At 33.8% G+C, this 15,222-nt stretch overlaps 1 protein-coding gene across 2 annotated transcripts; it reads right to left on the bottom strand.

Annotated features, from left to right (window-relative positions):
- Positions 1 to 8,154: 8,154 nt before the first annotated feature.
- Positions 8,155 to 13,281, bottom strand: LOC130748361 (zinc finger protein CONSTANS-LIKE 12-like). Of its 2 annotated transcripts, none has more exons than XM_057601581.1 (6): positions 13,115 to 13,281; positions 12,119 to 12,895; positions 11,121 to 11,354; positions 10,549 to 10,895; positions 9,426 to 9,609; positions 8,155 to 8,770 (listed from the first exon to the last, which is right to left on the bottom strand). In XM_057601581.1, exons 2-5 carry the CDS (start codon positions 12,695 to 12,697, stop codon positions 9,483 to 9,485), a joined length of 1,287 nt encoding a protein of 428 aa, XP_057457564.1. In that variant the 5' UTR covers positions 12,698 to 12,895; positions 13,115 to 13,281; the 3' UTR covers positions 8,155 to 8,770; positions 9,426 to 9,482. The 2 variants fall into 2 exon arrangements, with proteins under 2 accessions (XP_057457564.1, XP_057457565.1); XM_057601582.1 differs by lacking the exon at positions 8,155 to 8,770 and adding an exon at positions 9,151 to 9,241.
- Positions 13,282 to 15,222: the final 1,941 nt, after the last annotated feature.

The raw sequence follows: 15,222 nt of genomic DNA, 5'->3' as shown, positions 1-15,222 counted from the left end.
TGTTTGTTGCTATTGTTCGTAGATTCAAGTATATAAACATAGCGTCGATTCAATCATTAATTTTTCAATAAATTTTGTTTCTTTCCTAGTATAAGGGAGTTTGATTCCCAACATTTTTGAATGGGAAAAAACTCAATGGCAAACCCATATCGCTTAGGGGGTTGATTGTATAATGAAGTCTCCCTAGTTGTGGAGATATGGTTAAGAAAATAAATAAAATAAAATTTTCATAGAGAGAAGGTCGTAGACGAGAATGAATTTTATTGCGGTTTCCTAAAGTTAAGATCAAGAGCTTCGCGAGATTGTTTCATCATATTCCCTGTTTTTCAGGTTGCTACTTGCTTGTTATGATTAGGATTAATCTCTAGCTCAAGGTGATGATGTAATAGATGATGTGAACCCCGATTTATAGTTTTATAGAATTAGTTTTCTATTGATTGATGTTTTCTTTCTGCGATAATCTATATATATATGTAAAGCTCACTTGAGCTATAAGTATTAAATGCATTAAACAATTAAATAATTAATAATAAGTGGATGTAAATTGAAAGTTGAATAGAATTTGTTAAACTTTTCAATTTCTCATATTTTACATTAAATTTTAATATTAAATTTTAATATTATTTAAATTTTAATTATCAATTACTACATTAGAGAAATTTTGAAGTAATAATAATAATAATAATTGAAATTGACTAATTTTACATTAATAACAATATTAGATCATTAATAGTAATTTTTTATACTTCTTTCTAATTGTAAAACTTTCTAATTTTTTATATGTTAAAATTAAAATTAATTTAATAATAATTATTCAGAATAAGTTGATGACTTTTTTTAAAATAACAAATAAAACTTATTTCTATTTTTCACATTGCCTGCTAAAATGTAAAAGTTACTTTGAACCTTTGTATTAGAATTTTTGTTTGTATTAAATTAATTAAATTAAAATATTAAAAATGAATAAATTCGTATAAGTCAAAAAATAAATTTCCATTTTCTAAAAAAATATAATGTATCTGTGTTTTATTTGAAGAAACAATCTCAATATAATTTTATGATCATATTATATATTAGTAAAAACGATTTTGATCAAAGTTAATAGAGAAAAAAAGTTATGACCAAAGTTGAATAAATATAAATTTACTACATAATCCTTAATCTATTTCATTTATATCTTATTGTAGTTGAAAAAGATGAAATTTTATTTTTTCGATTTTAACATGTGTAAACCTGTTTGGGAAATTGTGATTTCCATTTCCAGAAAATGACTTTCTCAGTAAAAAGTAAAAAAAATTGGTAAAACAACTATTTTGATGGTATTAAAAACTTATTGCTTAATTTTTTTTCAAACGGATGGCATTATTTTTCACATTATTAAATAAATAAATATTTTAAATTTTAAATTGATCCAATGCTGATTATTAAATATTAATTATTAAACTTGAGTAATATTATTATTTAAAAAGAGAACTCCAATACTATTTATTGAAAAATATTTTTTTTGAAATTATTGAAATGTTGAACACAATTGTTATTATTATTTATTTTAAAATAAAAACTATTTTAATATTAATGAAATAATTTAAATTTAAACTATAGTCATTGTTATTTAATGTTAAAAATGTTGTAAACAAACCCGTGCAACGCACGGGTATAATATCTAGTAATACATGTATTACAACATGATGAACCGTAGTATAGTCTTCGTAATTAGCTCGTTTCCAATTAGGGTGTTAACATACGGAACTGAAAGACAACCAAGTTGATTAAAGAGTCACTTTTAAATCGCCCATGGTGGGATTGTTATGATTAGTCTTGTCTTTCTAATACTTCAATTTTGCCCAAGAATGGTGGACCATAAAATTGCCCTTTAAGTAGCTTGCGCTTCATATTTACTCACTCTAACATGCTTATTAACGATTGTTGCTAGCTAGTGCGTGTGGATAAGACTGTTAATTATATATACTTTAAACCAGTAAACAACTTGGGTATAATTAATAATCATATGATTCACTTTCAAAAAAAATAAAAGGCTTAATAGCACTTTGGCTCCCCTAAGTATCATCGTTGTGCGATTTTCCTCCCTTAAGTTTAAAACGAGCGATTTGCCTCTCTTATGTATCAATTTGTGCCAAATTGGTCATTCTGTTAAGTAGGCATCCAATTTAAACGAAATTTGCTGACATGACACTACTATTTTCACCACCTAACATTTATTTGCACCACTTGAATAATTACACCATCTTAAATGATGCATAAATAAATTAAAAAAAAAAACAAATGGAATTCTCTCTCGGTGCTTGCCCAGGCCGGCATCCTCCTGCTCTTTTGTTCCTTATCTGTTTCAACTCATCTTGTTTGGCTTCTCTTCTGCAGCTGATGTCTGGTGCTTCTCGTTCCCCTTCTGTTATGGGTCTTTCCCTCCATCTACAACAACCCGCAAACCCGCTTTATCTTTTCCTTCACCAAATCAGGCCGTTCCAATAATTTCTAGGTTAGGAGCTCGAAGACCCATTGCAGACTCGTCGCATCAGAGAGCAGGGGAGATGCTTCTAGGTTCCAGAAAGTCGGAAAACGATTCGAGCTCATGGAGCCCTTGTCGAAGCTCCCGGAAGGCGACGCAGAGGCGACGCTGGTATTGCCCGCTCTCCGGTGAATGTGAGAATTAGTTGCCGATGAGCAATGGATTGCGATTGTGGCGTTTGGTTTTTGAGGTTTCCGATTTGGGGTTTTGAGTTTCTAATTTGGAAGCTTTGAGTTTCTGATCTAGGAAGGGAGAAGGAGATGGAGTGGGTTCTGGATCTGAAGGTCTGGGTTTTGAGGATTTATGGGTTCTGTTCTCAGTCTTCCCCCTCTCATTCACCTTCTTTTCTGCTTGTGATTTTTGGAAAATTGATTTGGGGAAAGATAGAGGAGAGGAGGAGGGATTGGGGTTGGAGTGGGGAAGAAAGGAGTGGTGGTGGTGCTGTTGTGGTGGTATGAAAAATTGAAAGAAAAAGGAATATATTTAAAGAAAAAAAATGTGACATGGCATCTAAGTGGCGTATATGTCAGAGACACCTCGTTTAATGAAGGCCATGTAAGCTTCCTCCGTTAGCAATTGGATGCCTACTTAAAGGAATGACCAATTTGGCACAAATTGATACATAAGGGAGACAAATCGCTCGTTTTAAACTTAAGGGAGGAAAATCGCACAACGATGATACTTAGGGGAGCCAAAGTGCTATTAAGCCAAAATAAAATAATCATATGCAGTGTTATCAGACTCGGACAGAACCGACCGATTGAACCGAAAACCAATCCCTAGACTGATTCGGTTCGAGGATAGGATCGGCCATGCAATTGGTCTGTTGTGAACCGGTTCGGCTCAGTCGGCTTAACAGTGAAACCGGTGACTCGGCCGATTTTTGGTTGATCGATCATGAGATGCAAGAAAACAAATAAGAATATAATTGTGCAATTAAATTCAATAATAGAGTATAAACGGGTCTTAATCTATTACTGTGGTAACCTTCAGACCCCTTTAATTTTTTTATGGAATAGACCGTTTTTTTTGTTCGGTCTTGACCAAGGTATCCCCACAGTCGATAGCCGTGAGACTAATCCCTCACCCCACGGTCAGCGCACTAACGACCGCTTTAATATAATTGCACAGTTATATTCTTATTTGTTTTATTTCATCCTCACCATCGATAAACATTTTAATTACTCCAAGACTTTATTTTTTTCAAAGGGAAAATGCTCAAGATTTGATTGCAAATTCAAACAGAGTTCACAATATAGGAGAATAAAATGCAAAGCCAATAATTTATATTTTATATTTATATTTAATTATTCTATAACTAGATTTTTTTTTTGAAAGATGAAGGAATATCTATTAATGACCACAAAAAACCCCTAAGGACAACACCCTCAGGGAGAGAAGATAACCCAAAAAAACGAGTTATCTCAACGATCAAAAGAGAACCCAACTAGGCCGAAAAAAGGAACAAAACCGGGTTAAAAACCAAACCGTACAGCAATGGAAAAACCAACAACACACCCAAAGAAAACCCAAAATATAACTAGATTTAAAATATCGATTCTTCACGTTTAATCTATGTTTACAATTCTTGCACTTGAACATTTTTTAAAATAAGTCAAACCCCACTCCCAATCATTTTTCTTTCTTCCTTGGCCATCAACTTTATTTTTCTATGGAATCATTCACTCATATTCGTGGCAAGTAATTGCAGGTTGATGCTCCTAAGGTTTCAACCATAAATATCAACCTCAAAATCAATTTGTGGACAAGGACTTGTTTTGCACACGTGTCTTGCAAATGGCAAATTTCATTAGTTTTTGGATCCAATCGAGCAAGACAAATTATGTTATGAAACTACAGAACCTTCCAACCAATACCAATAAGTCAATCAGTTTCCATTGTTTTGTTGGTGGACAATTGGTTCCATTTCAAGTGGCTTTACGTGCAACCAAATGGGCTATGGTGGGTCACATATTTAAAGGTGTTCATTCTACACCATACAATAAACCTTTCTTCTTAGGAACCTCAATTAATTGTCTTGGTAACCACTCCACAACACAAAATTATGGCTCAAAACAATCCTTAAAGCATATGATGAATGAAGCTTATAGAAGATTTTATTCATTTGTCAAAACTAGTGGGGTTACAAATTCTTTCTTAACCATTAGGCATGATTGAAAGTGACAAATGGTTTAAAATAAAGACACGTGATTACTTGACTCTGTTTGTCCACAAGAATTTTTCCAAGGAACAGAACAGAACATTCAAGTTCATGACTTTGTTATAAAAGGCTTATATTCATTCACCAAGCTCCACCATCAATTCAAGAAACTACAATTCTCCAAGTGCTATTCAATTATCATACAGAGCTTCTCATTTCTCATCAAGATGTGCAAAGGTGCAGAAGCAAGCAAACATGGTGATTTCTGCAACAATTTCCCACCAAAAGAGAGTGATTCACCTGGTGCAACTAGAAGTTCTAAATGTTGTGAGCTATGTGGGTTAGAGGCTTCATTGTATTGCCAAGCTGATGATGCATATTTATGTAAAGAATGTGATAAATGGGTTCATGGAGCAAATATTTTGGCCTTCAGGCACATTAGGTGTTTTCTCTGCAACAAATGCCAGAATCTTACAAGAAGATATCTCATTGGAGCCTCAATAGAGCTTGTTCTTCCTGCCAACATAAGCTGGGCCTTAGGAAATCTTCCTAACAACAGCAGCAAAAGAAAATGTTCAAGATTGCATCACAGCTAGCCCTTTTATGTTTCTTTAACTTCCACCTTTTCTACCACGTACTTAGATTGACTGGAGTGAGGTTGTTCTAGTTTAAGCAGAAGTCACAGATTTGAGTTTCTGTGAATACAATTGCGTTAAATATTTCTTAGAGAGAGCTTTGTCGCTCATAGTGGTTCTATCCAGCTCGAAGTTAAATGGTTAAACATGGGAGGTGCTAAACACTTTCTCAATGTCATGATTACTAGATGTAATGTTTTAGATTTCTTTAACTTGCGGTAGATGTAGACATGTAGCTACTTCAGATATAATGTGTTTTTTTTTTAAGTTCAGATATAATGTATGTTAGTGGTTTTATTTTAAACCAATTCCAAACTCCAAAGCAGGGAAACGAATTTCTTCTGACATCAATAGGTTATATTATGTGATAAGATATAATAAAATATGTATCTTATACATTCATATGTTCCTAATGATCTCAAATTATTGCTTATATTACAAACTATATGCTTATTAATTAAACTACCAAGAGTAACTGGTACAATTTTAAGTATTGTAATTCCAGATTTTAGTTTCTGTGAATACAATTGCGTTAAATATTTCTTAGAGAGAGCTTTGTCGCTCATAGTGGTTCTATCCAGCTCGAAGTTAAATGGTTAAACATGGGAGGTGCTAAACACTTTCTCAATGTCATGATTACTAGATGTAATGTTTTAGATTTCTTTAACTTGCGGTAGATGTAGGCATGTAGCTACTTCAGATATAATGTGTTTTTTTTTTAAGTTCAGATATAATGTATGTTAGTGGTTTTATTTTAAACCAATTCCAAACTCCAAAGCAGGGAAACGAATTTCTTCTGACATCAATAGGTTATATTATGTGATAAGATATAATAAAATATGTATCTTATACATTCATATGTTCCTAATAATCTCAAATTATTGCTTATATTACAAACTATATGCTTATTAATTAAACTACCAAGAGTAACTGGTACAATTTTAAGTATTGTAATTCTGGAAAATGGATGACTGGGTCATAATTTGTATCAGCCTTAACAGAATGATATATCATTGGCAAACTTCATAACAATTTGTGGTAATAATTAATTAAATGAAGACTGCCAAACAGTTTGGAAGTTTTAGATAACAATCCAAGGATTAGGCAAAATGAAACAGAAAATTTGGCCTAACTGACCAGATTCTTGCAATGCTTTATCCTTGTAAGAGTATGAAGGAAGGAGGGTCATGATCCTAGCTATCATGTCACATGACAATGTTCAGTGAAACATTGTTCTAAATACTCAAAAGCCCCACTTATTTCCACCAATTTATAATGTATGTGAAGAGAGGATCCCGGTCCCAAGTAAGGAACAGAAACTTGCACATTTTGGTTTTTGAGGGTTCAATAGCATTTTTACATTAAACACCTCAGTATCTTAGATGCAGATAAATTCAAGATTTCCATATATATTATGCAGATAGACACCTCAGTATCGAAACAAATTTTAAAACAAAAAAATGGCACTTATTTTAAAAACTCACTTCTTCCCTTCTGTTTGCTTCCTCCTCTCGTCCCTCCCTCAACCTCGCTCTTCTCCCTTGTAGGGCTGTCTGCCGGTCACACACACTGCCCATACGCATCTCGTTTGACAACATTTCCAGCTCGGGAATTGGCTTTGCTGAACTTCTGGGGCAGTCCCATATTCTAATGCAACACACGATGTATTTTTTAGGAACCAATTTATGCCTACTTGGAACTCTCAGCTCAACCAAGCATGTTCATTAATTAGCCACCGTCATCTCCCTCAAGAGCTACCCTTGATCAACACTATCCATGGCAATTACCAAGATCTTCATAAGGGCAATTAATATTGGTTTTGGTTTCACATTGGTTTATGGTATTATACAAGAAGAACCTTGGTAATAGTCATGGACTCATGGATAATGTTGATCTCAAAAGTATTTCCAAAAAAAAATTGGGTGCTGCTCGAATTTGGATTGCATGCAGTTGGATTCACCCTAAATTCACACTTGTCAACGAATTTAAATTGGACAATATAAATTGTAAAATATCTCTACCATATAATTTTAGGAAAAAATATGAGTTGAAAATTTCGTAAATGTGTGAATGTAGGAGATAAGTGACTCTCACTTACTTAAAAAAACATAATATAATTGTTCAACATCAAAATTTATTAAAATGAAAGTGAAAGCTAAATAACCCCTTCAAACACGTTGGTCTGCTTTGGTCTACACATTGAATACACTTGTAGCTCAAAAGGGTTTCAGCAACGGGCAACCCTAAAAATGAAAACGTATACATGGAGTACTTTGGAAATACATTTGAGATCAAAATTATCCATGGAAATTACCAAGATGCATATTATGTGTCGCATTAGAATATGTATGGTTGAACTGAAATTTCCAAGCAGGCATAAATGGTTCCTAATAAAATGTATATGTGTGGCATTAGAATATGGCGCTCAGCTTCTGCTCCGTTGGTGACCTCTGTTTAGGTATAAACTGTAGCTCCCTTGAACTAATATTTTGTTCTGCCATTTTCAAATTCGAAAATATGGACCCCGAGTCTCTTCTTTTCTTTCATTTTCTGGTTTTATTTGATCAGTTGATGTAAGAAGTATAGTTAAAAGTAAAACAAAGGCAAACCTAGTGCATTAAAATTCAAATTCTCACTATGCGCGAGGTCCAAGGAGGGGATGGTCTCACTTTGTGGAACTAATATAGGTAGTCTTACTTCGCATTTTTGTAAGAGGCTGATTCTGATGTGACCGCAAAGTTACGTGACAACAATCTTACCATTGGGCCATCTTATAGTTAAGTAGTTGTAATTAGAAAATAAAGGCAACTGTTGTTCTCTGATAGCAAAAATTCTACTGAATTTATTCTCATGTTCAATGAATAAAAACAGTAATAGACAATCATTGCTGGTAATTCCTGCATTGAATTTTTGCAAAACAAGCTTCATAGGATAAATCAACTTCCCTTGAAGGCAGACAAAGTGGCAAACAATGTTTGTACACCACCATGTTGGAAAATTATTGAAAAATAGCTACTGTTCCCAAAGAAAATAATGAGCAATAGAAAATGACATAAGTGAGGCAGTAGAAAACTAAGTCACAGAAAAAATGACTTAGGTTGCCAAAGATGCATGTGGTTTATCCTGCAGGAGAAACTGGCTTCAATCAAGTCAAGAACAATAGTATTCCAATCCACAATTGACCATATGCTTGCTCTCTAATCTGATGAAAATGGAATAAATGATGTGTCTCAAAAATCAAGAAGTTCCTGTCCTTGGACAATGGTTGAAGTTGAGAGAGTGGTTTTTTATTTTGTGAAGGTCTAGGACCCATCTCATCCAAGCTGAAAGCAGAAAAATTGAGGTTGAATATAGTTGCTTTGCCAAACACCAGTTTCCCTTTTATTCTTTATCAGAAGGTGATTGTAAAGGACAGTGTCTCAGTCTCAGAGTCTCAAACAACCTAACCTGTTAAAATTCAGAATGGATCAACACCTCCTCTGAAAGAATATGTAGGCCTGCAATTGAAGGAGTGATGACTGATAACCAATATACTCCATATGTCAACAGAGAAGACAAGAGATGATTTTGAAAATAACACTGCCTTGAAATTAGGAATGAAGAGGGAAAATTATATGCTATCTCTTCAAGACTAGTGCTTATGCAACCAAACAAGTCTTATCATATTTGTCAGAAAGCAGAAGCAAAAAACATAATAGGAACTAAAGTTTTAAAGGCATATATAGCAGGATCTAGGCACTCAGTTAATAATGTTCATAACCACTTGGATATTACTCTCAAGTCTCAAATAGTGAATGTATGGTTAGAGATAAGGGTATTAGATTCTACCTTTTATATTGGTATAATTAAAGGCAATATCTTGGTATACATGCAATCCCTTCTGCTGCAAGTCCCAAATGCAACATCTTCTTTATTTCTCTGTTTTCATCTAAAAACTAACATGTTAAAAGCTCTAATAGATCTTTATCAACCATCTAAGCAGTCAGATTTAGCATAATAATCTAGCTGCATTAAAATTCCATCCCACTTTTATATGATAAACAAAACTTCTGCGGATTTGGCAACCAAACAAAGTATTCCCAATGTACAGGAACTATCTTACCAATTAGAATCAGAACCATATCTTGCATGTAAAAGACAGTGATTGCTGATAATATGCTTAGGTTTCTGGTGTCAGAAGAGGATCATAATCATATTCTTCACCTGCTTTAACAAATCTTCCTTTCACACGTTTTCTGGTATCCGCTCTCGCTTTGCGAGACGCATATCTTATTTGCTTACCAAACCTGCACATAAGAAATCTGTTAGGAGTTCCAGAAGGATAGCTCAAGTGGTAAGAGATGGGGGGACATATGGGGTGGAGAGGGGAAGGTCCAGGGTTCAAACCCTGAGGATGAATATTTGTAACTTACTAACAACTAGCCACTAACATTTGCCTATCAACAAAAAAAAAAGAAATCTGTTAGGAATCTCAACCCATCATCACCAAAGAAAGGCTCTCTAAAATGTTGTTATAAGTGAAATTCATGAGACCTGAGCAGCTGACTAGATGATCCTTAGTTTAGAAAATGACTTCACATCTGATACGTCATGATATCCAATAAATCGTGTTACAAATAGCTGTTTATCCTCATTCCAAGTATGTGTTAGCAATAGCATACAGTTTCACTTATCTATCCTTTCCACTAGTATTGCTAGCATTAACAAAAATGATTTAGAGAATAAACTTCAATATGCAGTTGTAATTAACTCAGCAGAAAGAAACAACATCATTAAGAGCATCGTTCTACAATTGGCTCTAAAGTTAAAATCAATTATGGGGAGAAGCTTCTACGAGCTGAGTGTCAAAATTGATTCTGAGGAAAGAGAAGCTGACCCAAACATATTAAATTGTTCTAGACATATAGTAACTTAACCTATGTTTGTACATGCATGTCAACTTCATTTAAACAAACCATTTCCATTTCATTACCATTAAGGCCTTGTTTGGAAGATCTATTGAGCTTATCTTATAGCATAAGCGTTTATGAAAATGTTTGGCAAAACTTATGTAAATAGCTTATGACCTACTTATGAATAAGCACCTGTACCTACTTATTACTTATTTTGAGTTTATTTCATTAAGCTTTTCAAAATAGCTTATGAATAAGCACTTATAGCATAAGCACTTAATTAAGCTGTTTAGCCACACGCATCCAAGATATATACACTGTTAAGGCACATACGTTCGAGTCTTCTTTTTCTCATGGTATCTCATCTTAGCTTTATCCCTTGCTTGTGGACATGTACTCTCCAAACTCGATTCCCAAGGGGATTCTCCTGGCAGAAACATTGAAGATAGCCCACAATCTTGATATTCAGTAGCATTGTTTTCACCAGAAATGTTGGGTAATTGAATTGGTATGTTTGAAGGAATTTGACCCTGAGGAAATCCCAGATTGATGTTTCTGTTGCAGCTAGGAGTCATTAGTGCACAGTTTGCATTGCTGTTGATGTTCTGCATCACACTAGAGGAGCCGCCGGCCCCGGATGGTGAAAAAGCCACACAATCTTGTTGGACTGACGATGATGCCTTAAACAAACATATAGGAAACAGTTACTTCAGCATGTCACTAGTAAACCTAATATGAATCTTTCTACATAACTGATTCTAAAGTCAAAATCAATTTTGGGGAGAAGCTTCTGTGTGTAAATTCTCGATGCCAGAATTGATTATGAGGAAAAGTTGGTCCAAACATCTTATATATCGATAAAGCATTTTAAAGATGAGAATAATAAAACAAGTTTGCAGGATAACCTCCATGGTGCTCTCAAGAAGACTTTTAGATTTTGTGACTATTATGTTCTTATTATCCATTAACAAACAGTCCATTTCTCCACCTTCAAGCTGGTATCTTGGGGCACCTTGAGAGCAGTCAAATATTTCAGCAGTAGTTTCAAAGTTTAATTGAACATCATCCACATTGAGGCCTTCACAGAGACCATTCCCTTCATTAATTCCTAGATCTTTGACATTAGGACATCCCTGCAGCTAAAATGAGTTAAACAAATAAAAGAAAACAAAAAAGCTTGTATCAGCTTTGGTTAGGAGTTAGGACAACAGAGTATTCTTATGAGGACCAATAAAATATACAACAGAAGTCAAAATTTTGGTGGATAGGGATCCCATACAAACTTCTTTCGAGGAATGGGCAAAACCTGGCCATTTCTCAAGAAAGCTAGGGACATGATACTACTACTTGGATCTGGAACCATTACTATTAACCACTTGTCTAAGAAATGCTAGCAACACATTCTTTTAAGCACACTCTATCCAGTTGATTTATTCTTCAAAAGTGAGGCAAATATGTTGAGTGTTTTAAAAAGTAGACCAGTCACATAGAGTGTATAGGAGAGTGTTTAAAAGAGTGTTTCTAACACTTATCCGAGTGAGAAAAACACTGTGAAGTACTATTATAGTTCAAAGAGTTTTGTTTCATTTATATTTGACAATTTAAGAAGTAAGAAGACATGATTTTCTTAAAACTTTATCCTATCTCTTGTTATCTTCAGTTCTCTACTAAATTGAATGATAGCATTAGTAGAGAGATAAATATTTTAAGAGGATAATTTAGTCAACTGCTGCTACACTTTTTCTATAATTGATTTGAGGCTATTTAGGAGCTTTCTTAATCCTTGTGTAATTAAATTAGATGACAAATACTTCTGAAATGGAAGGGGTTGCCTTATCTTTTCAAACTTAAAAAGAATACACACATGTTGTCAATGTCAACCAAAATGAGTAGAAGTAACAACCTTTTGCTGGTTTGAGTCTTGAGGAAAGAAAAATGCTGGATCTTTGCCATACTGAGTGTGATTTGGTTTAGTGGGAATGATGGAAGATTGTCCAGTCCACGGTTCAAACTTAACACATTGCTCCACTACTTCATCCAACTTATCACTCACCAAACCAGAAGAACCACCCTTATCAGGTTGCTCCAAATGCTTACTAGTGTCATTTTTAAGCAATGTAGTAACTGATTCCCAACCTCCACATGAGGAATTAGCATCAAACACATGTGACAAAAGCTTCGAAAACTCAGTATTAGATGGACAACCAGTGTAGAAATTCAGTGGCTGATGCCTATGTCCCAAAACCATACAATCATATGAATTCAAATCACAAGCTTGACACAGAATTTGCTTAAATTCATTACATCGAACAGTTGCTGAGTCGAAATTGCACTTATCACAGAGAAACGAACGAGGGTGCCTCCGAGACAGAGAATTTGCAGAGTGCACAATGCCATCACAATCCATGCAAAGACGAGCAGAATCTGGCTTGCAATAAACCGCAGCTCTTGCAACCCCACAAAACTCACATAGTGGTTCCATGCTAAAATTGATTATTCAAGCCAAAAACTAAACTAAACTGATCTAACATAGCTGATGGAGAGGGAACTCAGCTTTGTTTATTCTAATGTCTGAAACTTTCTTGATGAGCCTGAGGGTATCCACCACCGACAGTAGTGACTAATCCTTTAACGCGAGTTCTGATCTTGAAAACTTGAACCACCTTGCTTGCTCCTTACCCTTTTCAAGATAAAGTAACCAAAAATCAAAGCATCATGACAAAACAAGAAATCACCCTTTTATCAGCTTGAAATTAAATGTGCAAATGAAAATAAGCCAAACATGCAGAACAATCCAATGTGCACCATCATCAATAAGAAACCTCTAACATAGTCACATGAACATTCTTCAATATTCCCCATTAGCTTAACAAAAAAGGAAAAAGTGAGCTTTACTTACCTTATTAAATTAACCAAAAAAAAAGCTGAACTTCCTCCCAGACAAAGCTGGTACATAAAATCATCTGATATCAAGAAACACAGATACCATGGATTGGAGCAAGAAAGGAAAATGCAGATTCAGAAGTGAAAGTATGTTTGCTTAAGATGATGATCCAGTTATGCAGGTTGAGTGTGGCAACTGAATGAGTGTGGCATGACACAGTAACATTCTTTATGGTTTGTTTTTCTTGTTGCTGCCACATGATCAAATTTGACTCGGGAATAATGGTGACGTGGAATGGCTTGTGGTGGAAAATTTCGGGCATTAGTTTTTTGGTAAATTTAGTTGCAGTTTACTCGGACACTGCTTATGCTGAAAATAAATACAAATTTATAAGTATCTTATAGGAATATACTTATAAAATTGATTTTTTGAGGCTGAAATTGATTTTTGAGGTAACAGATTCTGACTTTGTGGTTCAGATTTACCATGTGCTTCTTTTTCTATTTTCCTCTAAATGAATTTGTTCAATCTTTTAATCTTTTTTACAACGAATTTAGTTCAATCTTGATCATTGTTCTTATCGATTATAATATCTTTTTTTTTATAAGCATCGATTATAATATCTAGGAAGCTAAGCCGAAAAAATCGTAAGTAACTAACAGATTCAGTTTTGTTTGTTTAATTAAAAAAGGACTTAATAGTACGGAATGGAAAGTACGAATTGCAAAACCATAATGTTCGGAAAATGCAGGTGCAAGCTAATAACCGCCCAGTTTTCCATAAAGTGCCAATAGTTTTTTGCCATTGTTGTGTTTCTTATTTTCTACATTCTTTTTTTTATGAACATTATTTTCTACATTCTTACTACTAAATAGCAATTCCCTTAAAAAAGTGGCTTATTGAAAAATTGGTAGAAATGGTTCAAAATTGAATATATATTGGACATTTGGTGGGGCTTGCAAGCCAGGCAAAAAAACGTGTTGTATTTCATGATTATTTCTATACCAGAAAAGGGGAGAAAATGGGCTATGTTTTTTTGTAAATTAATAATTAAAAATATTGGATAATTTTCAGTGTGAAGTGTGAGAGGAACAATACAGCCGATTGTCTAGCTTGTGAGGCAAGAATAACGAATGTTTCGTGTCAAGTGTGGAAGAGGCCCCTTTCCTTTGTTTATGCATCCCTGCATTTGAATGCAATTAGCTAGTTTTTCTGTTTTGCAGTTAATTTTCCTCCTGTAACCAAAAAAATAGTATAATTTATTGTAACAGAAAATAAGTATAACTTATGTATTTTTTAGGGGTTGTCTAAATAACCCTTGCTAAAAATTAGGTTAAATCACCATTTAATGAGGTGTTCTAATAATATTGTAACACATGTCTTTATAAATTCCAAATCATTGTATTTTATTTTTTTGTTTTCATAATATTCATTTTAATAAATACTCTATTTACACAATAAACCAATAAGTTATGATAATAACACATCTATCCTTTTCTCAAACCCTAATCGGCCAATCCCCATTTTCTTCCATTTTCTGGTTCTGCTTTGTTGATTTGTGAGAAATGAAGTAAACTCGTATACGTTGAATAAACATTTCTCATCAAATTGATTGTAATGTTCAAGTATTACTATAATTGTTAGGGGATTATGCAGCAGAAAAATATCGCCAAAACCAGGCTAGAAAGATCAAGAGATTTTTCTTGAAAATTTAGATCATTATATCAATATTCAATATTCATCAGACATATAGTTTAAGCAATAGATACACCAAATTAAATCCTCTAAGATCTATGTGAACTTTTATTTTCTGCCATGTGAACGAAACATAAAATAAGTTCTCAGTTTAAAGCAGACATGGAAGAAACTGGGAATTTGGGTTCTAATTGATTGGTTTAGGAGTAGGAGTTATATGTTATTATTCTAATTGATTGGTTTATTGTGTAAATAAGTTATTTATCATAAAGACATGTGTTACAATATTATTGGAACACCTCATTAAAGGGTGATTTAACCCAATTTTTAACAAGGGTTATTTAGACAACCCCATTTTTTAGGGGTAAGTGTTTACCTTAAAATATTTAAAATTAAAACAGCTCCATAATTTATCATTGTAAATAATA

This window comes from Lotus japonicus, chromosome 3, assembly GCF_012489685.1.
Source record: "Lotus japonicus ecotype B-129 chromosome 3, LjGifu_v1.2".
In the NCBI taxonomy this organism is placed as follows: domain Eukaryota; kingdom Viridiplantae; phylum Streptophyta; class Magnoliopsida; order Fabales; family Fabaceae; genus Lotus; species Lotus japonicus.
This window is presented reverse-complemented; position numbering and strand designations above follow the sequence as displayed.

Coding starts and splice junctions, on each gene's coding strand:
- LOC130748361 (XM_057601581.1), bottom strand. CDS start 12,697: ATGGAACCACTATGTGAGTTTTGTGGGGTTGCAAGAGCTGCGGTTTAT. Junction 11,355..12,118: donor AAGACTCAAACCAGCAAAAG/GTTGTTACTTCT, acceptor AACTCATTTTAG/CTGCAGGGATGTCCTAATGT. Junction 9,610..10,548: donor GAGAAAAAGAAGACTCGAAC/GTATGTGCCTTA, acceptor TCTTATGTGCAG/GTTTGGTAAGCAAATAAGAT.